This window comes from Lepisma saccharinum, chromosome 1 (assembly GCF_977018435.1).
Source record: "Lepisma saccharinum chromosome 1, izLepSacc3.1, whole genome shotgun sequence".
NCBI classification, from domain to species: Eukaryota; Metazoa; Arthropoda; class Insecta; order Zygentoma; family Lepismatidae; genus Lepisma; species Lepisma saccharinum.
In genome coordinates, this window is record NC_139229.1 from 85,945,294 (window position 1) to 85,969,623 (window position 24,330).

General features: G+C 37.1%; 1 protein-coding gene across 1 annotated transcript in view; it reads right to left on the reverse strand.

Moving 5' to 3' along the window:
- Positions 1 to 7,139: 7,139 nt before the first annotated feature.
- Tnks (tankyrase) overlaps positions 7,140 to 24,330 on the reverse strand; it is a 36,651-nt gene continuing 19,460 nt past the window's right edge. The window contains exons 14-19 of the mRNA XM_083134253.1: positions 21,949 to 22,109; positions 21,162 to 21,325; positions 18,891 to 19,074; positions 17,595 to 17,703; positions 15,746 to 15,902; positions 7,140 to 10,122 (exon numbers count right to left, since the gene is read on the reverse strand). Coding sequence (XP_082990379.1) covers positions 10,045 to 10,122; positions 15,746 to 15,902; positions 17,595 to 17,703; positions 18,891 to 19,074; positions 21,162 to 21,325; positions 21,949 to 22,109 — 853 coding nt within the window. The 3' untranslated portion in view covers positions 7,140 to 10,044. The remainder of the gene's footprint in view (positions 10,123 to 15,745; positions 15,903 to 17,594; positions 17,704 to 18,890; positions 19,075 to 21,161; positions 21,326 to 21,948; positions 22,110 to 24,330) is intronic.

The window sequence follows — 24,330 nt, forward strand, 5'->3', positions numbered from 1 at the left end:
CCCCTGCCAATGCACTGGTTGTGGAATACGGTATTGAGGAAATGGCGCAGATTCCGATCGAAATGTGGGGGTGCACCGTCATGTTGAAACCACAGTCTTTGTCTCAGTGCCAAGGGCACGTCCTCTAGTAGTTCAGGCAGAACCTCACTGAGAAATGCTTGATAAGTGGGTCCACATAGGCGAACAGGGAGAATGTACGGTCCAATCAAATGGTCATGCAGTATCCCGCACCACACATTCACTGCAAATCTGATGATGTGCCACTAGCAGTGCATTTGGATTTTCATGTTCCCACACATGACTGTTTTTACTATTGAACACACCAGTTTTCGTGAAGATAGCCTCATCAGTCCATTGTACCATATTCTGAAAATTGGGGATAGTTTCAATTTGATGAACAAACCATTGGCAAAAGTCCTCACGTGGGTCAAAGTCCCGAGGTAAAAGGTCTTGCACTTTCTTCAATTTGTACGGGTGCATCCCCTCTTCTGCCAGGACTCGCCACACATTCACATGGGAGGTGTTTCGTTCGTGGGCTAGTGCGCACATACTGGTGCCTGGATGATCCATCACTGCAGTTAGCACATCTTCCACAAACCGTTGTGTTCGCACACTTCGCAGTCGTCGACGAGGTGGCAACACTGATCTTGTTCCCCGAAGTCGAGTGTCTACAGTTTGAAATAAGGTGTGCGATGGTAACACCCTATTTGGAAAACGTGCCCCATACAGAGGACTTGCAGCACGGCTATTACCTCCACCCTCCTCATAAATCAGATGCATGTCCGCCAGCTCTTGGGACGTGTATGCAGCCATCCCTTACACAGGGCTACAAGTGTTTATGGCCGTTAACACTAGTACACTTCACAGAACATGATGGGGCGTGGCTAAGAATTAACACGTAACACTGCTAGGTCAAATGTTTGCCCAACACTATTGTCCAAGAACCTCACGTCTTTCCATTCAACCGTGAATGTTTAACAACCTGCTGCTGGCACAGCACCTGAAGCACGAATGGCACAGACACGTGCGCTCCTTCATGAGGAAACCTACACTGTTGGTGCCCCTAGTGGGAAATGTGGTACTTACAGGCCCATAGCCAGAATTGATCTCCGGGGGGGGGGGGGCTTTGTAAATCAAATAAATTTTTCAAAAGTTTAACAGTGTTAAATGGAGGTAAATTATGTGTGTGATGGGGAGGCGGTCATTTAGTTACATAAAGTTTAGAAATATCACACAAATACTACATTTTTCTATATCTTATAAAATATCACTTGAAGTGTTAATTGGCTGCTACTGAAATCACCCCTTACTACGCACTCCATACTACATTTGATGATACAGATATTTATATTAAACAAGAAAGAAAGGACAATATTCAATCATAGTGCCTACCCTACATTCCACTCCCCGACCGAAACAATAAAACTCCCCTTCGTTCCCAAAACTTGGGAGCTGTTAACCTTTGACACTGATGCGAAGGGAATTTTCATAATGACATCAAAGTCACAGATTTCTGTATAAATTGGATGAATGTACCGACAGAAACTTTCTGAAGTCTAGAGAGATGAATCTCCTAAATACTTGCCGCTACTTAAGACTTTTTATAAATAAGATGAACAAATGTAATAGCTGCTGTTCATGCACCCTGAATTTATCTTTTACCAAAGTTGTGAGCAAAATAATTTCTGCTGTCTACATTTTCACTTTTCAAAAAAATTACACAAAATAGTTTTTTTTTTACCTAATATCAAGGGAGGGGGTTGACCTCAGTGCCAGGGGGGTTGATGGTAGTTCCATGGGGGGGGGGGCTGAGCCCCCCTGGCCCCTGCCTGGGTACTTAACGTCAGATCACATGGACACCCATCTGCCCTTCAGGGTATGCAACCTATAACAGTTCATTTTTTTCGTTTTTACGTCATGATGCCCTTCGCTCAGGAAATTTTCTGTTTTTTGGTGCCATTCAACACATGCCAATTTTCGTTGATACCAGCTCACGCAGAACGCACACCCACCCCACTCCCGTCAACATCTTCGTTCGCGTCCTTTGGGGAATTCCTTGCGCCGACATTGCACAACATTGCCGCGTGATTTTTTGACAAGAGCGTACCCAATTTCTTAGTGGACCACCCAACATCAATGATTTCTCTCCACCCGTTTTGCCATTATTCACTTCGGAAAATCATTTCCCCACGTTTTCAAACGTCAATAACTCGGCAACAAAACTGTTTCTGGAATTTCGTTACATGAACTTTCCACCTTATTTTCACTCGTACAATCACCTCCCAAGCGTTGTAAACGAACTTACGAAACACCCTTTATAATCATGTTCATATGTACCTGGAAATTAATGTTAATGAAGGTTTCACCAACAAATGTCAATAAAAATTTATGTTCAAAGTGCATATAATTTGTGTGAAAAGAGAAAACACGCTGTTTCATGCAACATTGTTATTCGTACAGGCAAGAGTTTCAATCTTCCTCTCATACAGCGCCACCGTTATTTGGACGATTTCATGCAGTTTGCAACTTCGTAACAAGTTTGAACATGCAGGCGTGCTCCCCGTCAAGCAGAATACTGATGTAGGTATTGTTGTAGGCCTATCATCTATCTATCAGAATGTTCAAAATGGGCAAGGTGAAGGAACTTAGTTCCGATCTGAAGGATGTTATTATAAATTTGGCCCTTAGAGGTTATTCGTTAAGAAAAATTGGACAGTCAATAAATCACACTCCACAGTTCAATACATAGTAAACAAATTTAGAGAGGAAGGTTCAAAGCAGAATGTGCTGAGAAAACCAAAAGAGAAATAAACATGATGAACACTTTATTTTAAAAAGAGTGCAAGAAAACACCTGACAAAGTGTTCCTCAGTTAGTAGAAAATGTTGCAGGCAAGATGATGTCTGATCAAACTGTCCGACGTGCCTTGTGGAAACAAACGACGTGCCTTGTGGAAGCATGGATATCATGGCAGAATACCACGAAAGAGGCAGTGGCGTAGCATGGACATTTCGGGTGGGAACGCCAAGTCCGAAGGAAGGGTCGGCCCTTTCTTGCTTAATAACTTACTTATGGTATTAGTCACCACAGGTATTGTTTATTTGCATGAAGTCAGCTGGGTTTTCAATAAAACATCATCCATGCATGTTTTAGCTAGACAATTAGATGCCTCACTATGCCACAAATGTTTTGAACTCTGGTGTTTTATACCTTTCTGCATGACGCAAGTCATTAGAAAACCTACCTGAATCACAAGCGCCTTTGAACAACAGCTGACGTCATTGTTGTGGTTGATCCAACTACTCATTGATTTGGTTTATTTTACTTCGCTTTTCTACCACTTTTGGTTAATCGCGAATATGAATATGAGTGATGATATTGATGAAGGGACACTGACAAAGAACACCCGTGCTCACGCTGGGATTCGAACCAGGGACCTCTGTCATCTTGGCACACTGTGCAAAGCAGAGTGGATGATCCAAATATCGTACACTCTACTGACGTAACAGTGTCGATTAGTAATTCAGATCACTGTTTATTACATCTTGAGAATGCTGATAAACATTTTAAAATAATTTTGTCCAGAGACCATTCGATGTTAAGAGTTTTCAAATGAATGCTAAACATTTCCACTGACACAATATTTAGCAGTTAGATAATAACGAAAAAATACAATAAAAAAATTAATAGTTTTGCGGGTTAAGTGGTAGAGCAGCAACACGCTGAATTTCTACCACGAGGACTTCACCAACTTACTTCACAAAAACTGTGTTGATCTTTTAGTTTCTAATGCACATCGCTGTTCGTGCGATAAATCATACAATGCAGTGGCCATTAAGAAGCAGTATTTGAGATTGGTAAAGTTACGTCAGTGAATATTGCGTATTGTAGCATCACATAGCTTGAGCGCGAAGAGCGAAGAACCGGGTAGGAATTCTATCGCTGTCGTCTGCTTCAGAAGGCAGGAAGGGTCACATGAACCAATCACGGTAGACCTCTCGTACGCTGGCGTAAGAGAGCCCATTTACGTGCGTGCTGTAGAAATGGAAGCTTTCCCTCCATAAAGGCAGCAAGGAATATAGGAGTCCTGTATGCCGAACCTGCTCGGCGTCCGGCCGGGAAAGGCATTGAAAAGAGATGCTAGAACGAGTGTTGAGAGTGGAGCGTTGCAAGCGGATCGCGAAAAATAGCTATTATAATGTCATGAAGGTCAAACATATTTGAAATTAGTCACGTTTTACTTTGCATTTTTGAAATTTTAAATCTGGGAACGCCGGGCATACGGGCGTACTATAATGCTACGCCACTGGAAAGAGGGCGTATGTAAATAAGGTGAATCGCATGAATATACTTTCATTCGCGAAAGAGCACATCCACAAGGACCAGGAATTTTGGGATAGTGTCATATGGTCAGATGAGTCAAAGATTAATATATACGGGTCAGATGGGATAAATAGGGTCTGGTAACAAAAAAAAAAAAGTAAAGTGCTCCCCTGTGCTTAGCACCATGCCATGAAGGCATAGGTGGTGTGGGGGTAAGGCCCCCCACACTTTCTTGATCTGAGTGGGGGTGGGGGGTGATGTGATCAACATCATGCCCCTGACTGCCTTTTCCCCCCAGGTACCCATGTCATTCAATGCTGGGTGGGCACCGGGGCCGCTTCCAACGTTAGAAAAGTTCCTGGATTTGAACCGGCTGGGGATCGAACCAGAGGGTTTTAGCATGGTAGTCAGATGCGTTACCAACTGAGCCACTTCGTCTAGAGAAAATCAAATAAAGACAATGATCACATTAACACAGTTCCAACAGTTAAACATGGTGATGGGTCATTAATGATTTGGGAATGTAAGTCATCCAAAGGTGTTGTACCATCCAGTTTATTGATGGTATCATGCATATGTCTATTTGGACATATTGAAGAACAATGTAAAGCAGAGTACCCAAAAAATGGACATGCCGCCTATCTACAGATTCCAACAAGACAATGACAGTAAGCATAAGGTGCGAGTTAACATGAATTGGCTAATATGGAATGTGCCCAAACTACTACAAACACCAGTTCAAAGTCCAGACTTGAATCCCATTGAGCATTTATGGGCAATTTTGAAGAGGAGTGTCCATAACGCAGGCATCAAGTACAAACAAGAGTTGAAAACTGTTGTGCAAGCCGAGTGGAATAAAATAAGCTCTGAAACTGGTTAATTCTATGAAGAACAGGTGTCAAGCAGTAATTAAAGCCAAAGGATCTGCATAAAAGTATTAGAACTGTCAGTCAATTTTGTATTATTAAGTGTACGATAGCAAAGTTGTACAAAAAATGGCATGTTTTTCTTTCAGTTTCATTTAATTTATTATTGTCATTGGTTATACAGAATTTGGGTAAGATTTTATGTTCCTAATGATATTAGTTATTGAATTGTAAAGAAACAATTGTATTTTCTTTCGGATATTAAAGCATTTTCTTTGAAAATCTGTGTGTACGAATAAGAATATTACATACTGTATATAAACTCAGATTCCTTTAATACTTTAATCAGCAGCTACAGCGTAACTTTGGGACTAGGGGCAGAACCTCTGAACATGTAAAATTTAAACCGGCAAATTTTACAGGCAAGTGCCCTCCTTTGACCCAGCCAAGTTACACCTGAGATCAGCAGAAGACATACTAATTTCCTTTCGCTAGTGTTTAAACCCTTAAAAGTATGCTCATAATTTCCAATTTTTGTAAATACCCTCTATCACTTGAGAAAACTTAACAAGCAACCCTTGCCATCACTTACCTACCATTTTTTGGATATTCTCCACAATGAAGATTAAGGATGATTAGATTAAATTTATGCAAGCACATATAACATCGAAGATATTTATACATAAATTGCCAAAGTTTTGGTCTACTTATGAACAGATAGGCTAATCGAGACTGACCTGGAAGTTGAGGAGGATTTGAACCAATATGTACCTCCACAGGGGATTGAACCATGGAGCTATTGATTACAAGGAGATATCCGTATCAGTATGCAATTGGGAGGTCAACTGGCAAGTTGCCCATCACTATTTTCATTCTTTTTTTTATTCTACATCCTGTGTTATTTTCAGAAATGAATTCTGTTGATGTGAAGCACATGTCATCCTGTGCTTATTGACATTTTTATTAATTCACGATCATCACATTGTGGAAAAACATGCTGCATGAAAATGATGGTGAACTGTTCACCTACCATTACTTTTGTCACTGGGTTTACATTCACACACACGCACACAAGAAAAACATACTCAAGACTTGTCTAGAATCTTTTGTGGCAAGGTTACAAGTCAACCCCTCAATGAGGGGAAACCCCACCTTCAACATTCCCTTTCAAACACAGAGAGAGATATAATTAGTGTGCAACTCTTTCAGATTATATTTCTTGAAGTCAGCAATCTCAATTTTGAAACCCAAGTTGGATACTGACCTTGCTGTTGGTTCCTAATGCAGAGAAAATATAGAAATTGAACAAGATATTTCTCTACGAATTATTTGTTTTATTATTCTGGAATGAAAATTTACCATATTCCAGATATTTCAGACACTTATAGTGTAGAAACTTTTATTACGGGACTTTTTTCAACTGTTCAGGATCCTGAAAATCTGACATAAATGAAACAATGGTATCAACTATACACTGCTTGATTGATTCTCTTCAATTTTCTATTGGAATTACAAAAATAAACGTCATGGAGAGACTAGACTTCTATGCTGACCCAGCCAGAGGCAGGAAACGGCAATGGAGGATGATCTGTAAGAATATACATAGTGACTATAATTGTTAAAGATCTTATTTTTGGTTATTTCATGTTGCTTTCTTTAAATCTCGAAGTTAGTTTAAACAAAACAAAGTGCAACATTAACAAATATCTTTTTAAAATAGGGAAATCTAGTAAGGCTACATTAACTTGGGAGCCCTTTGAGTAAATCACATTTACAACTAGGTCACGCAGATCGGCAAATAGAGTCATTGTGAGGTATAAACATTGTTAAATGACACGGTTAAGAGCCAATCCTGATGTTTATTCAATTTATTATACTATGCAGGATTCAATAATGTGTACAAGTGTACTATAATAATTACTAAACTGGACATTAAAAGAGAAACAAATATTCACATGACTATTAATATAATTTATTCATTTTCTCTCAACACAATAGTGCGTCACATACACTCAATAACAAAGAAAAAAGAAGAAATTATTCTCTCTCTCTAGCATTGTAATTGACAGAAAATACACCTCTAACCACTTATCCATAATTATAAATATGGAAACATACAATGAGTTTTTTTTTACAAATCTAATAATAAAAACACACTTAGAAAAACACACACTCTCTCTCACTTTACACAGTCTTGTTATTTTTATTGACACTCACAATTGCAAGCACAGTTTTGTTTGCATGAGCTGTTGATCTATGTTTGATATATATAAGCAATCTAGAGAAGACGAGGTGAAAATTTATACACAACATGCGTGAAAGTAAAACAATGGTGTTGAACCACTGTGGAATAATTTTCATTTCAGGCATTGCTTATTTACAGTAGGATTTCCAGGATGGGGGATACCAATTGCCTCAGACGTCTAAAGCTCAACACACACTGAGACACCAGAAACATGCCAACCCGACCCTCCAAATGGAAAATTCCATGTGCCTTTCTGACGATAGTCTGCACGTACCGTGCCGTCACACACTGAACCATGCTCAGTTACAGCAGGGCTTACCGGAGCTAAATGAAGAGACTGGAAATTATACGAGAGGGCATTTGGTGATGCGGCTGATGGAAAATTTCCACTCTAGAAACCTGCACCCTTCTGGCACGGAAATTCCACGCATTTTGCTGTACTGGGTGTTACTCCATTTGATTTCAATAGAAGCATATAACAGAAATTCTGTTGCTGCATTTCCCCATGTCTCAGTGTGTGATATGCTTTAAACAAATGAAAGTTCGACGTATGGAAAAATGGTAAAGAATATACTGAGCACAAATAGAAACTAGTGATATCCCACTCCTTTTTAAACATGCTACCGTAAACTTTCGTTGATAGTTTTCGCTGTATACCAGCATTCTTTTCACTGATATTCTCTTGCTTTGCTGCATTTTGTGAATATTCACCACAATGATTTCCCATACAAATATGTATAGGCCTCATGTTCACATAAGTGTATACGTATTTCAAATTTCACTCTTATCACATGGAAGGTACGAAGGTTTAGCTACACGAGCAGCACGGTATGAAATGATTTACATAGCTGTTGCTTTTGTCAGAATATATTTCGCGATGCGTTAATAAAAAAAATAAAGAAAAATATTGTGGGGAATACTTTTGGTCATTTCATTGTTTATCTTTTAAAATCACATGAGAGATCATCAACATAATCAATATCACACGTAACTACATAATATGTATCTTCTTAAAATTACCCACCATTTTAGACATGTCTGTGCATTTCATAAGTTTATGTCGCATTAAGAAATATTTTTTTTGAGGTACCTGTTCATTTCCCATCTCAACTTTCACCTTAGCAATTCCACCTTGTCTGGAATATCACTCTTTTTTAGGCGAATACATTTCAAGTGGCAGATATTTTGTTTTAATTAGTGAAATTACAGGTTGAACCAACATTTTTTGCTTGATAATTTATTCATATTCAGAAAAACTAATCAACTGTGGGATTTCTACAAATATTATTAAACTAACAACTAAAACATGTGCCACTTCAAATTAATTTATTCTCCTAAAAAGAACAAAACATAACACACACGACAAGCAGGAATAGCAGACTTGTTTAATTTTATCCTCTGCCTGATGCAGCAGCGATGTCAAAATACTTTCAGATATTACGTATCAATGGATGAATTATCGTTAGACAAACAGCAATCCAAGCATTCTTTTACACATAAATTCAGTCCTATATATATTTGCTCATAATATATACTTTAGCCTTGCACAAAAAATGAGGGGCATCATGTTAAGTAATTAGAGAAGGGGAAGGGGCACTGAAATACAATAAACAAATGAATATTTGCAGCAAACGTAGGAGCCAACAAAATAGCAGCATCAGGTGCATAAAAAAATAAAATTCAAAATGCAACCGAAACCAAAAGATTGAGGACAACGTGAATATGCAGTTTCAACATAACATTTGAACAGCAATTCTATCTTGGCAATACAAAACTGTTGAATAAATCTTCTTCATGATTTATCTGCTTAAAATACTGTAATCTTTACTAGACTCATCGAACACTTAAGTACATTAGTATACACAATAAATAAACAAGCAGCAAAAGTTTATGCATAACCATTACAATACTGTATGTGACAAATTATACTCCACATTTGCATACTCTCATCATGAACATTAAAATTTACAAACACCTTTAGATTGTTTAAGAGCCACCAACAAAATAAAATGCAAAGTTTTCAACAGTATAAAAGATATATCCACCGTACTTGTTTCAATGAAAAAAAGACTGCTCTTCGAAGTTACATTTTCTACGTATACCACATTGATATTAGAATTTAATTATTGCAATAATAATTTGGAGTTATGCACCAAAATCTGATGAATTATTCTTCAGCGTATAAAGAATATTGCACTTAATGCAGCAACAATAACAAGATAATTACAGCAGTGATGCAAAAATTCATTTTATGAAAAATACAAAAAGAAAGTTGCACATCAATGCATGGCTCGACTCTCATCATCACGAGAGAGGCCAGCACGGTTATGCACTTACACCAATAGCTACACCACAGACAAATATGATTAGTCGGTCAACTGTGCTCGCCCAAAGAAGGAAAAGCCTTGGGTACTATGAACAAGACAACTTACAAACTGAACGGTTGCATTGATCTTCACGAGGTGGGTCTCCTGAATAAACGCACACGCATTCAAATCTCTGAATGCAGCCGCAACTGAGGGCATGGCACCAATTCCACAACCACGGCAAACCAATCACAAACACGAAGTCCAGAAAGCAGCATTTCTTCATTCTCTTCCCCATCAGTCATCATCTCCCTTCGGTTTCAACGGTGGCAGTCTCCTCAGGTTTTACAATCTGGTACGTGATAAGGTACTCAGGGTATGCCTGAAATTTAAAAGATTTGTCATATTTCATTGTTTTATTTAACATCACATACTTGTAAAAAACTAAATATGCTGACCAAGGCAGTAATTTATTTTATTAAAAACATAAACTAAACGTAACGTTTCAACCTTCTAGCAAGGTCTTCTTCAGACTCTGTATCAAGTACAAAAGTAACAAGATACAAAAACAGGGCCTTATATATACACAAACATTAGTCCCTCCAGACTATATAGAAAGTTGTTTGGAACTTTCTAGAAGGTGACTTTCACTTTCACCAACTTTACTTTCACCTCAAAGGCTAAACTCAATTACTTCCATATAGAATGTGGTTGGACTTTTAATCTCATGATCTTTTCCCTTCATTTTTCTTCCTTCTCTCCTCTTTCTCTCTTGTCCTTTCCACTCTTTCTAACATCTTCTTCCATTCTTTGTTTAACTTCAGTCCCCCATTCCAGTTCATTATGTCTTCTTCACCTTTCTTCTCTATTTCCTCGGCTTCCTTCCATTTTCTCACTAGCATTCTCTTCTCCCTTCCTATCTGCTTAGCCTCATCCCACTCTATGTCATGTCCTGTATCTCTCGTGTGTTTAAATATTGCATTTCTCTCTCTCTTAAGTCGTACATCATCCCTATGTTGTTTTAACCTGTCTTTCAGCCTTTTCTTCGTTTCTCCTATGTACACACTCTGACATTCTTTACATTTCACTTCGTAGATAATCCCTTCCTCTTCCTCTTCTCTGTTTTCCTTATTCTTGTTAGCATTCCTCGCTATTCCTAAGATGCTTCTCCCTCCCTTCCTGTAAGTTTTAATTCCCGCTTTCCTAAGCACTTTGCATACCTTTTCTGTGGTCTTCCCCATACTCCTTATTCCAAACCTTCTCTCTTTTTCTTTCTCTTCCAATTCTTCCCTGCCCGTTTTCTTCCTTCTTCTGTTTATGTCCAGTCTATCCTGCTCCTCATAGCCATTCTTTTCCAGCTGTTTCCATAGGCTATTTATTTTGCCTTCTTTTTCACATTCTTTCATGCATATTTTCTTGATTCTGTCCTCCATATTCCTTATAAAATTTATTTTTGTCACCTCACTTACATCACTTTTTTTGTGGCAGAATACCCCTGCTGCACACTTCTTCTGATGCCAAGCGGTTTCAATTTCTTGTCCTCTATTCCTTTTCATCAATATATCTAGAAAGCTTAACCTGCTTTCTTCTTCTATTTCAAGTTCCAATAATATCCCTCTTTCTTCATCTTGAATTTCTTTGGCAAAAATGTCAAGCTGCCTCTTCGTTCCCTTCCATATGCCAAAACAGTCATCCACATATCTGCAAAACAGAATTATTTTGTCACCTCCCTTTTCTATCACTTTCTTTTCCCATTCATTCATAACCAATTCAGCCAATGCTGGGCTTAGACTGGAACCTATATTTAGTCCTTCACTCATTAACATTATTTTATCTCCCATTATACTGTAACCGTTATTCCAAATGGTTTCCAGCGCCTTGACTACCCTTTCACTATCCCATTCTCCTATAATTTCTTGTCCCATTCTCTTTTTAATAATGTCCAAAACGTGTCCCCTCTTGATGCTCGGGAACATACTTTTCACGTCTAAGCTAAACATTGTCGTCTTCATCTCATTTAACTTAAGTCCTTTTATGAGGTCTACTACTTGTTCACTGTTCTTAACTGCTCTGCTTTCTTGCTGTGTTACTAACACGTCAATAACTTTCTTAACTTTCTTTTCTAAGGGTTCCAAAATATTATTTCTGCAGTTCATTACTGGTCTTAACTTTATGTCCTCTTTGTGTATCTTTGGAAAACCTTTCAAACTTGGTAGTCTTCCTGTATCCTTTATGCATTTCTTGAATCCACTCCTCCTACAGTCTTTTATGATTCTTTCTTTTATAGTTTGTTCCCCTCCTGTTCCACAAATCTCCTCATATCCATTTTCTTTTAGGTCTTCAAACTTCCTCTCGTACCATTCTCTTTCCATCACCACAATTGCTCCTCCTTTATCTGCCTGCTCTATCACCACATCTTTTCTTTTCTTGATTTTCTTCATCCCTTCCCTTTCTTTTTGACTCAAATTATCTACTTTTCCTTGTTTTCCCATTTCATTCTTCAGTATGACTGCTGTTCTTCTTCTAATCTTGTCTCTTTCTGGTTCTTTTTTTATACGGAGCACTGCTTCTTCAATATCATATATAACTTCCTCATAATCTACATTTCTTTCTTTAACTTTAAAACCTCTACCTAGTTTTAAAAAAGCTTCCTCTTCATTTGTTAGGTCTACATTCCCTATTACCACAACTCTTCTTCTGGTATCCTCTTCTCCTCTTTCTTCTTTCCATCCTAGTCCCTCTCCTTTCTTCTTCAATTTTATTTTCATTTTCTCTCTAAATTTCTCCTGCCAGATTTTCATTTCATGAAAAGTATATTCTCTCGTAAAAATGGTGAGACCATCTTCAATAGCTTTTTCAATTCTTGTCAGGTTCTCCTTTATTATCTTTATCTCCTTTCTTCTTGCCCTTATTTCATTCCATATCAGTTCTTTTTCCATTTTCTGAACCAATATCCTCCATCTTCTGGTGTTGCAAACCACTCCCTTCTTACTTATTTTTAATCCTTTAGGCGCTGTGCCTCTCTCCAAACATTTTCTCAGAAGAATTGGAAGAGAAAGAAAAAGAGAGAAGGTTTGGAATAAGGAGTATGGGGAAGACCACAGAAAAGATATGCAAAGTGCTTAGGAAAGCGGGAATTAAAACTTACAGGAAGGGAGGGAGAAGCATCTTAGGAATAGCGAGGAATGCTAACAAGAATAAGGAAAACAGAGAAGAGGAAGAGGAAGGGATTATCTACGAAGTGAAATGTAAAGAATGTCAGAGTGTGTACATAGGAGAAACGAAGAAAAGGCTGAAAGACAGGTTAAAACAACATAGGGATGATGTACGACTTAAGAGAGAGAGAAATGCAATATTTAAACACACGAGAGATACAGGACATGACATAGAGTGGGATGAGGCTAAGCAGATAGGAAGGGAGAAGAGAATGCTAGTGAGAAAATGGAAGGAAGCCAAGGAAATAGAGAAGAAAGGTGAAGAAGACACAATGAACTGGAATGGGGGACTGAAGTTAAACAAAGAATGGAAGAAGATGTTAGAAAGAGTGGAAAGGACAAGAGAGAAAGAGGAGAGGAGAAGGAAGAAAAATGAAGGGAAAAGATCATGAGATTAAAAGTCCAACCACATTCTATATGGAAGTAATTGAGTTTAGCCTTTGAGGTGAAAGTAAAGTTGGTGAAAGTGAAAGTCACCTTCTAGAAAGTTCCAAACAACTTTCTAAATAGTCTGGAGGGAGTAATGTTTGTGTATATATAAGGCCCTGTTTTTGTATCTTGTTACTTTTGTACTTGATACAGAGTCTGAAGAAGACCTTGCTAGAAGGTTGAAACGTTACGTTTAGTTTATGTTTTATGTTTTACTGCCTTGGTCAGCATATTTAGTTTTTCATAATCATGGAAACAAGGCTTAATGGTGTCACATACTTGTACTGTCAAGGTTACTGCTAAGGACAAAGAATCTTACTAAAAAAAAGTACCTTTCTGTGTTATTGCTCACGTAGACATTTCAATGTTTCAACCAATTGATATTGGTCTTTAAGGTTAAAATTAAAAATGAAGTTGCTCTAGGATCACGCAGGTATTAAAAAGATAACATTTAGATCTAAATGCTGAACATCTCAAACAACTTGGAGACTTTGCAATCAATGCACCGAATTTTGGGTTCAAATTCAGTATATAATAGGGATGAGCCGATATGAAATTTTGGCCGATACCGATAATGTACCGATATACTGGTCCATGAAGAACCTAAAATGTTCATTGATATCCTTAATAAATATGCGTTTCAAGGTGGCTGCAGTGCAAAAGAAGTTGAATATTTAGACAATTACTTTTTAAAAAAGTAGGGCATCGAGATTATCCATAAAAATTACAACAAAATGTAATTTTGCACTAAAGATATAAGATACGTATCGATATATCGGATCAGTAAAATAATCTGTAATTTTACTGATACACTGATATGCGTATATCGGCCAATACCGATTAATCGGTCCCATCCCTAGTATATAATAATAACATTTTAGTATTATGGTGACTAAAATCTGAAATTTGATTTTGAAACTTTAGGCATATCACACAAATTGAAGAACTTTCATTCTAGTAGACATATTTATAATCATAGCCTATACTCTGCGCCGGCTACCGCTTGAGCAACGTCATGAACAGAAGCAGGGAAGGGGAAGGAAATTGAGTGCGCAGAGTGAATCAGTACACACTGCCGCGAAGGCTGGTAACTGCAGTTGCTTTCCACTCCACACACTCCCATTCCATCTCACGTGTTCATTGGAGGAGCCATCTCATGTCACAACTTGCGCAGAGACTTGTGTTCTTTCGCTTGCTCCAGAGATAGTTGAACAGAGTATATGTGAAACCAATGGATCATAAATAAAGAAATTCATTTATTTAACAAAAAAAAAAAAATCCAAATACAGGACTTAGCAATTTTATATTGAAATGTACTAATGGGGAAAAATTAACATAAAGTATGGAAAGGTAACTCAACACCATTCTAAAACATGATAAATTTGCAAAAATATCCATTTGGGTTGATAGATAATTCTACTGGCTAGGTAATCTCTAGAAATGGAAATGCTAAATGACGTGCCTGGTGAAAAGTAAGTGTTTTGGATATTGCGCAAAGGCACTTGAAAGTAAATTTTCTGGAATAGCTGCTTGCTTCTTATACATATTACCATTAGCTATTTTACGTAGAAACAAGTGATCTGCAAGTTTCTCATTTTGCCATAGAATTTTAATTTTATCACATAGTGTGATAATCCACACTATGAAAATGGTTTTGTTAGTAAATTAGCTACACATTTATTTTGCAGTTTGTATATAATCTTTGATTTGATTTATAGTTTTGCCTTTCTGCCACTTTTGGCTAATTGCAAACGATGAGTGGTGATATAAAATTGACGAAGTGACACTCACAAACAACACCTATACCCAGGCTGGGATTCAAACCTGGGACCTTTGATGCAGTAGCTGTCATTTTGTGACAAAGTGAAACACACACACACACAAAAAAAAAATTCACCCTTTGAAATGAACATTACAGCGGTAATCTCACATTTTGGGCTTGTCAAAAATAAAACATAGGGGCACTCTAGTGAGCATAAAACAACTTCAGTTTTAATTTACTTCTGAAAAAACAATGTTAATTGATAAAAACTTGTGTATTTATTATACTACCATGTATTTTATTCTCCAAATATGAAAAGTTAATTGGTTGAAACATCAAGATTTCTATACAGTATGACAATAAGGTGTGTATTTTTTCTATTATGAGGGAGTGATTAATGAGGTAACATGAAGATTGTGAAAAATTTAAGGAACAAAAAAATGGGATTTCAACCTTACTGATTTCGTAAATACTGTATGTTATACCTCTGTAGGTCCATCTGTACTTTAGCTTAATTATATTCCTGCGAAGGCTGAAATTCAACTGTGGTGGCATGGACAGACAGTTGACAAGAATTTTGAGACTGAAGTATGCATTACCTGTTCTCCTCTGTAGACAACGTACTCTGGGAAGTTGAGTCCACCTGCACTGGGTCTGCCCATAACTGAGTGATGGCCTGGCGGAGCATGAGCCATCTTCATTGCACTAAATTGGAGGAAGGACTTTCCTAAAGTCACTCTGCATAACAACAAGTGCCTAAAGAAAGGAAATCCCACATTATAGTAACTACAAAGTATCAGAACAATATAAATTTTTTTTTACACTACCAGATTTTTAATTTCACTTTATGCACAGAAAGACTAATCAAGAGTGTATATACAGTTTAAAGTGGGATCCAAACAATTATGTGCCTCCACTGGGTATTGAATCCAGAACCCGTTGATTACAAGGTGATGATGTTATCACTATGCTATTAGAGACACCCTCAACATATTGTTTGTAGAGAAAATGAACCAAGAGTTTCAATACTGCAACAAGAGTCTATGGTATTGTTTAGTTCACATTTACCTAAAACCTCCAAAGTTATGGTGAAAGGAAATAAGCACAAGACACCATCATTTGCTTGTTTAAAAACGGTCTCTTTCCACAAATGTATTGACCATCAATGACACCAGTAGAGCCACATATGTATGGTGAATGAAAGACCAAGATTTATTTTGATACAAAAATTGGGCACATTTCAGGATCAAAAGGGGTAAATAAAATGGTAAAGGTAAAAAGGTAAAGTGTTCCCCTGTGCTTAGCACTACACCATGAAGGCGTATAGGGGATGTGGGGGTAACGCCCCACACTTTCTTGATCCGGTTGTGAGTGCGGGTGATGTGATCAGCACCATGCCCCTGACCACATTTACCCCCCAGGGTTTTCCCCAGGTACCCATGTTATTCGACGCTGGGTGGGTGCTTCCAACGTTAGAAAAGTTCCCGGATTTGAACCGGCCGGGGATCGGACCCGGGACCTTTAGCATGGTAGTCAGACGTGTTACCGACTGAGCCACCATGGCCAATGGTACATGAAATGGCATTTCAGTAAATGGTGAACATAAATAACCCTACATCTTAAACACTACCATATTACAGAAACTAAATCAAGATTTCCCTTCTAATAGTACACTTGTGTAGTTATCAAGGTATTACGTATATTCCAGTGTAAAGGAGTCCATTTTTGCTTCTCAAATATTTATAGCAGAATTAATCAATTTTCTCAGTTTTGCATAACTCAGGATAATTCAGACTTCAGAAAATGCCACATTGATAAATAGTCTCTAAATTTTGTGTTTAAGAGTTTATTTAGCATTTTGCAGTTCATTTGCATCATTTCGTGACAAATGGTAGGAAAGTTCACCTCTCATCTTTCAAAAACATGAAAAATGAACAGTATAGTGTGTTTGCATTTAGTGTTTCTGACGAAAACAAAATATACATGCCTCTAGACATCACCAATGATGTCACTTGGATGTAAGTGTCCATTATTTTACTTATTGATCTAATGTGTGTTATTTCATTTCGGGCAGCTTTTTAACAAAACATTGATGAAATATAAGATAACAAACCTTGTAGTCACAGATACTTCTGGATTGTAACAATTCCATTGAAAGTCAATGTATTCATTACAAGCCAGAAGTGTCAGTGAGTGTACAAACAATGTACCAAGGCGAGTTTTCTTTATTATATTAACATGTTGGCATGTGCCATGACCCAAGTCCTAAATGGCATTGCAATGGTTATTACTACTAAATGGTTTGAATAGGAGGTTTAACATTGGGAGAAACTGACAAAATCTCATATCCAGTTACCAGATGAATTATGTTTGTGAATCTGTTTGAGGGGTGGATATTCAGGAATTTGCACGTGACCTAGAAAAGAATAAAAGGTTCAATATACATACCTATGGCATATATAGCAAGATCTGTCTTTGTGTAGAGGACAGCCTGTTCCTCCACCAATTCCATATACATATTGGTTACTCTTTGAAGAGTGTTCAGCGAAGTAGATTCCTATTGTAAAAAGAAAAGATACTTAATTTTTGTTTGTTAGTTCCACTGAACAAACCAACAAACCATTTACATTTTTTAAATGAATCAGCCAAGAATGAATGAACTATGCTGATGATTTAGCAAATAAAAAAACATACTAAATTAATACACTGGAATAAAGTACTTATCTGTAAAACTGATATTTTGAAGCTCTATTAATAATATCACAAGTTCCTAAGAGAGTGGTGGCAGTGGAAATTGCTAGGTTACTCTTAGCTCAGTGGTAGACCACCAACATTGTTTGGACACAATTTTCGTAAATTTTCCACACATTTTAGTACTAAAATTATTATTCACAGTATTGATAAGAATAAAACAAACAAACTACATTCCTCACAAAAAGTTTGGAATATTGTTATATTAGGCATTAGGTGATTGCCATGGCCTTGGAATGCAACACCATGTCTGTCTGCTGATGTTCTTGTGTTTTCGCTGACATATGCCACTGTGCCTATTACCTATAGCCTAATATAAAAATATTCCAAACTTTTTGTGAGGAGTGTATCTATTCGTTTCAAAATACTAAGTGATATAATACTGGAAATGATCGTGGAAGAAACCTTAAAGTTTGGAGAAACTAATTTATGCATTTGTAACTTGCAAAAATAATTATTTGTAAGGAATTATAAATACGGAGAAAATAGTACTCACTGTATCTGCGAAGCTGTTTTCTTCTTCTTTGTTCTATTAATTTTAGTGGCCACTGCCACCATCCTCGTTAAAACAAACAAGAAAAAACAGTTTCGCGGATACAGTGAGTACTATTTTATCTGTATTTATCTACTACTGCGTCTCTCTTCTACCAATTATAAATAAGGAATTATGTTGCGAAAAGCACTGTACAATCCATTGTTTTGCATGTAAAATGTTTATGAACGATTAGGAGCTTGAGTGATATGCTACGAGCATAAAACCTGACCCACATAATCTAATCACTTAAAGCATATATATAATGTGATGGAAGAATCATTGTAACAAAATACATAGTAAGTAATCACAAAAGCTGCTCAGTGTATGCATATAGTCATGTGTAGAACTAGCATCATGTAGAATTAGAATTACACACCTGGATTTTTAGCTTCCAATTCTTCTGCCTCCCTAACTGTACCAGTGTATTTATATTTTTTTGATAGTTTTCAACCACTTACCTGCTCCGAACATGCCACCTATATAAGCATGCCTCTCATCGAAGCCTTTCTGCACAATAGCATTAATAAATGGTGATCCATGGAAGAGCATTCGTTCATTGGGCTGGTTGTTATTCTCCTCCGCAACTTCTTGCCGGCGATGAGAATAACGCTCCCATAGTTTCCGATTTTGAACTTTTTGAATCTGAAAAAAATAAACATGATTGATTTAGTTTGTTTCACTTTGCTTTTTCTGCCAATTTTGGCTAATTGCAAACATGAAGATGAGTGATGATATGATGAAGGGATACTCACAAAGAGCACCTATACCCTGGCTGGGATCATGGCGTCGTTGCATGCTATGATAACCACTCTACACGGAGGTTGGCATTAGAAGGCCTGTAGGTAGAATTGCTCTGGGGGGGGCCTTGTAACCTCTTGAGGATGGCTGGCATTACACCTGTCCCAGCTCCACTTCGCTGCACTGAACACGTCATACTTGAATTTCAGCACAATATGAGTGTTGGATATTTGTCATAAGTGGGTTTTAATTGGTTAAAATTTTAAACCGTCAGCTTTTCAAATGTACAGAAATGTTTTTAAAAACTCATGGAAGGGGATATATTCATTGTAGAAAGATGAAGTTTGCTTTATTTTCGATGGAATGGCTACAGCTTTCACAGAGGAACAATTTTTGACATTCTGCCTTCATACAAACAATTAGGAGGAGGAGGAATGGGTAATTTACTCAAAATCTATTTTTGGGGACTCCCTGCAGCCCTAACATTAATCTGAAGTGAATAGAAAAATGTAGCAATACTATGTATGTATATTTGTTCTAAGCCATGAAATGTAAAGGAGATATTGATGAAAATGAAGGTGACATGCTATAACAGTAACATCTAAATTCTTAGCTAGGCCACTATCAAATGTTGCTACATTAATTAGGTCACCACCGATCATGCATAAACTATAATTATGTGGTACTGGAAATAATTTACTGACCACATTTAGTGCATGTACTGTTACTTAGGCTCTTACCCAACCTAACGAAACCAAACCTAATCTAATCTAACCTAACCTGAATTATTAATTGGCCTTTTTAATTTTACTTTTTTGATGCCATGTTGTATATTTAATACAGGTCCCAGTATGTACATTTCAATGTGTGAACTTTATTCTCGCATTTGAAGCAATTTAAGTTTGTTGTCAACATGTAGCAATATCATACCAAGTATGATCTTGCGTATGGCAGCAAATTACTGTAATATTCATTCTAAGACTTCAAAAACAACAACAAAAAGCAACTTTTCACTGCTTTATACAAGTAGCTTTTGTGGCAAAGACTATTGGTGGTTACATTTGTTTGGATACTGAATACTGAAGTCAATTTATCATGTACTTTTCACAAATCACTGCTTCATTTTGAAACCAGCATGGAAGAAATGCACTATACGTATTTGAAGAGCAATACTGAACAATAATATTTCTACTGAAACTAACTGAAAAAGTGTATGCATGTTCCTCTTCTGCTCATATCAAAATGTGCAACTTTCCACATATTGCTTTTTGCTTTCTATATAATACGTGGGTTGGAAATTTAATAGTGACAACACTGCTGTATATACGCCATGAAACGGAACCGGTGCTTCTCACTTATACCATATGTTAGCTTGATACCTAAGCTATCTCCCAGTAAAAGGGCTCTTCCTTCCAACAGTAGGCGCATGCGCAGTGACGAGAGGAATAGAGAGTATTATTGATAATGTGAAAATTCTAGTGATTCTTGCCATACCTCCAGGACAGACTGTCAATGTGCAGTATTACAACAGACAAGTTAATTTTATTAACTTATTAACTTGTCTGTGGTATTATGGTTCATTTTTGGAACATAACCTGCAACGTTGCGAAAGAGGGACACTTTCTGCTGAATCCTCCCATCATTTTGCAGGTCAATGCTCGGGTGCATGTAACGTAACCTGTGGACTTTGATTTGATCCCTAAGATGAAGCTTCCGAACTGTTCCAGAGATTCTTCAGGCAATAGATCACTCCATTCGAACCATCAACAGAACAGGCGCTGCTACAGGTATACTACAACTTCCACATCGCTGGCAACGGTTGTACACAATGCTGGTGACTACATCGAAGGGCTGTAAAAGTTTCACAGAGGTATGTATCTCTCTCGTATCATGTGGAAATTAATAGTTGCCACTATTAAATTTTCAACCCATGTACAAATTACACTTTGTTGGAGTGGCTAATTCTTGGAAAAAATATTAAGCTAACTTACTCTAATAATATTATATCGTGAAAATACACCACCAGAGTGGCCATTGTCCCGATGTTCTCTAATCGTTGACTGCATTTCTTCTTCAACAGTCACGTACTCCTTATCCTCATTCAACAGATCCACCAGCAGAGTTCCTGGAGTAGGGGGTGGCGACCATAATGACGCTACAATGACACAACATATTATTACTGTGGCAATGCAAAAATAAAACATTAGCAATAAATTACAATCTACAATCATCAGAATAAACTAGACAATCTGAGAAGGATTAACATTACAGATGAATGGATTGTGAAACGTATTGCTGAAATAAGCAAGTACTTTTTTGTCCAAAGTTACAGAAAAACAGGAAGTAACATGATACACGAAGATGCACAAAGATGATAAATGGTAACATTATCCCATAAAAGCATTACTTACGTATAGAAAAATGAATTCCTGCACATAAAAAGGAATCCATATAAAAATTTTCTTATATTTCTGGAAATGAGAGACGCGTATGTAAATAAACACACAGAAACTTAATACTCACTTTTCCACAAAGCTGTTTTTGGTTGCACTATTAATTTCTGTGGCCACTGGCACAATCCTTGTTGGAACTTTCTGCACTGTTGCTTGGTGTGCCAAAAATAGCTTCGGAGAAAAGTAAGTACTGAGTTTCTCTGTGTTTACTTAAAAATTAATGTTGTGAATAGTGTTGTTATGCACTGTCTTGTATTGCACTATTATAGAAAATATCAATTGCAATTGAGAGCAGAAAAGTAGAAACTAAGTGGATTGCACTCACCTGCACTACTGTAGACTTTCTCTACGCCTTTAATAAGTTTGTGTCTATATCCGTAAGCATGTACACCAACTTGTTTTAAATCCTCGTGGCCCATCTCTGCTAATATATCTATTGTGATCTGTTCCCTCTCAAATAGCTCTAGAAGGTGCTCCAGGCCTAAGCTGCAAAAAAGAAAAGAAAAATATTTAGAGAAGTGAAAAATCAGAAATATGGAAATAATTTGTAATTGATTGAATTGTTGTTTTAAGTCCACTTTATGTACAGAAAGGCTAATCGGGACTGGACCTACAGTTTAGTGGGATCCGAAACCCTGTGTGTCTCCACTGGATATTAAACCAGGGACCCCTTGATTACAAGGCAACGGCGCTACAATTGCACCACGGGGAAGCCCAATTTGTAATTGAGATTAAACTCAACTTTCCTGAGCCAACTTTCCGAAAACTACTATTCTTTTGAAAAAAAAAAAACTGCTATGATATCCCAAATTTTGGAAAATTAAATTCCTTGTGGGACATTCAAGTGAATTTTCATGTAGTTTCCTGTCACTGTGGTCTACATATCTGTGATAGCAAATAGTATTAGAGTACCATATAACTATTACGGATATGAGGACAACAAAAAACAAACCTTTCAATGATTAATAGTTTTTCTTGTATGTACGCATTGCTTGCATGATAGAATTATTTTCCTGTAGTTTACGGTTATTACAAGCATAAGAAAACAGTTTTTTCTTTGTGACGTTTCAGGAGAACACACGCTCCTTTCATCAGACATCAAACATCAAGAGACTTTGTGAAAACAATGATGAATTTGAATTACCTGATGATATTTGGGATTCATAATTAAAAAAAAAAAAAAAAAAAAAAAATAGACTGCTTTTTTCACAGTTAAGTTGCTATATTACAACAATGTAACATTGACAACATCCATTATATAACAGATTCTTTTTGTTTAAAAATTACTAACCATTGTTATAACTGTATCTTTAGTCAAAATGAAAATAAATGTCTGATGAAAGGAGCGTGTGTTCTCCTGAAACGTCACAAAGAAAAAACTGTTTTCTTATGCTTGTAATAACCGTAAACTACAGGAAAATAATTCTTTCAATGATTGACTTGGATACAGTAGAAAGAAATCTAAACGTATGTCATTTTCCAGAATTATGATAGTTGATTTTTCCAAAGTACTGGAATTTTTAAAAACAACTTTGCTGGCATGGCCAAAGATACAGTGGACTTTTAATACAAACTCACCCTTAATGTTAAACCAAGTCCAGTAGTTTAAGCATAATATATCTTTCTTTTTAATCCTGAAGAATATTATGAAAAACCTGTACAGTAAAATCTGATTTTGTGTGCCTCGATTATACATTTTCTCAGTCCCGATAGAAAAAAACAAAGATTTTATATACGGTATGTGCCAAAATATACAGTACTGAAACTTGCGCACTTCGAACGCACATGTGCATTTGTCGATGGGGCATAGCTCCAGCCACTCGTGTTCTCAGTAGTGAAAACAAAGTTGTAAACTCGCTAATAGTGTGTGTGTTAGTGTCTCTTACAGGATAAATAAACTCACAGATGGCAACAATGTAATGTTCGTCTTTTAATTTCAGTATTGTATATTTTGGCGCATACTGTACTTAGAAAACACTAAGACTTTGCTGAAGCTTTCGATTCCATCTTGGAATCATCATCAGGGCTGGTCGAGAGACAGCGAAGGGGACGTGGTTGAGGTTCCGCTGGTGCTACTCACTGTCTGCTGGAAGATGTCTTAAAGTGTATTTTATTTTGCTGTTTGTGTGTTGTTTTTAACAAGTATGTTGCCGGCACGTGACGTAAGAAGTTTTTTACTGTCAAAGATTTTACACATACCCATATTTTAAGTTGTGGCTGCACGGTACACTTACATGAATACATTCTTCCTTTCTGTTGGATTTAGTTGTATATATATATGTTAGTATTTATTGCCTCACCCAAAAGAAACAAACTCTAGTGCAAGAATGTTGCATGAATGTGGGTGGCAACATTTTGGATGAGTAGCATACATACCTTTTTGAATGTCTTCATTTTCCTGTGCTACGAATTTACAGATCACCAGAGGCTGAAAAAATATACCTCATCTGTGTCTTGGGATGTTTTAATTTTATATCTGGACTATTATAAAATCACTAGCTGATTACCCGGCATTGCTCAGGTATTTATTTATCCCAATCTTCTATTAGACAGGAAAATAATGAATTCTAACTATAGTGTAAAATTAACTTGGAGTTGAACGGCATTGCAAGTGTCACTATTCATCTTAGCGACTCCAAAAACTATGGATTCCACACTAACATCGGTTGTTTTACATGCCACCACCTTCCCATCCCCACCTGGGGTG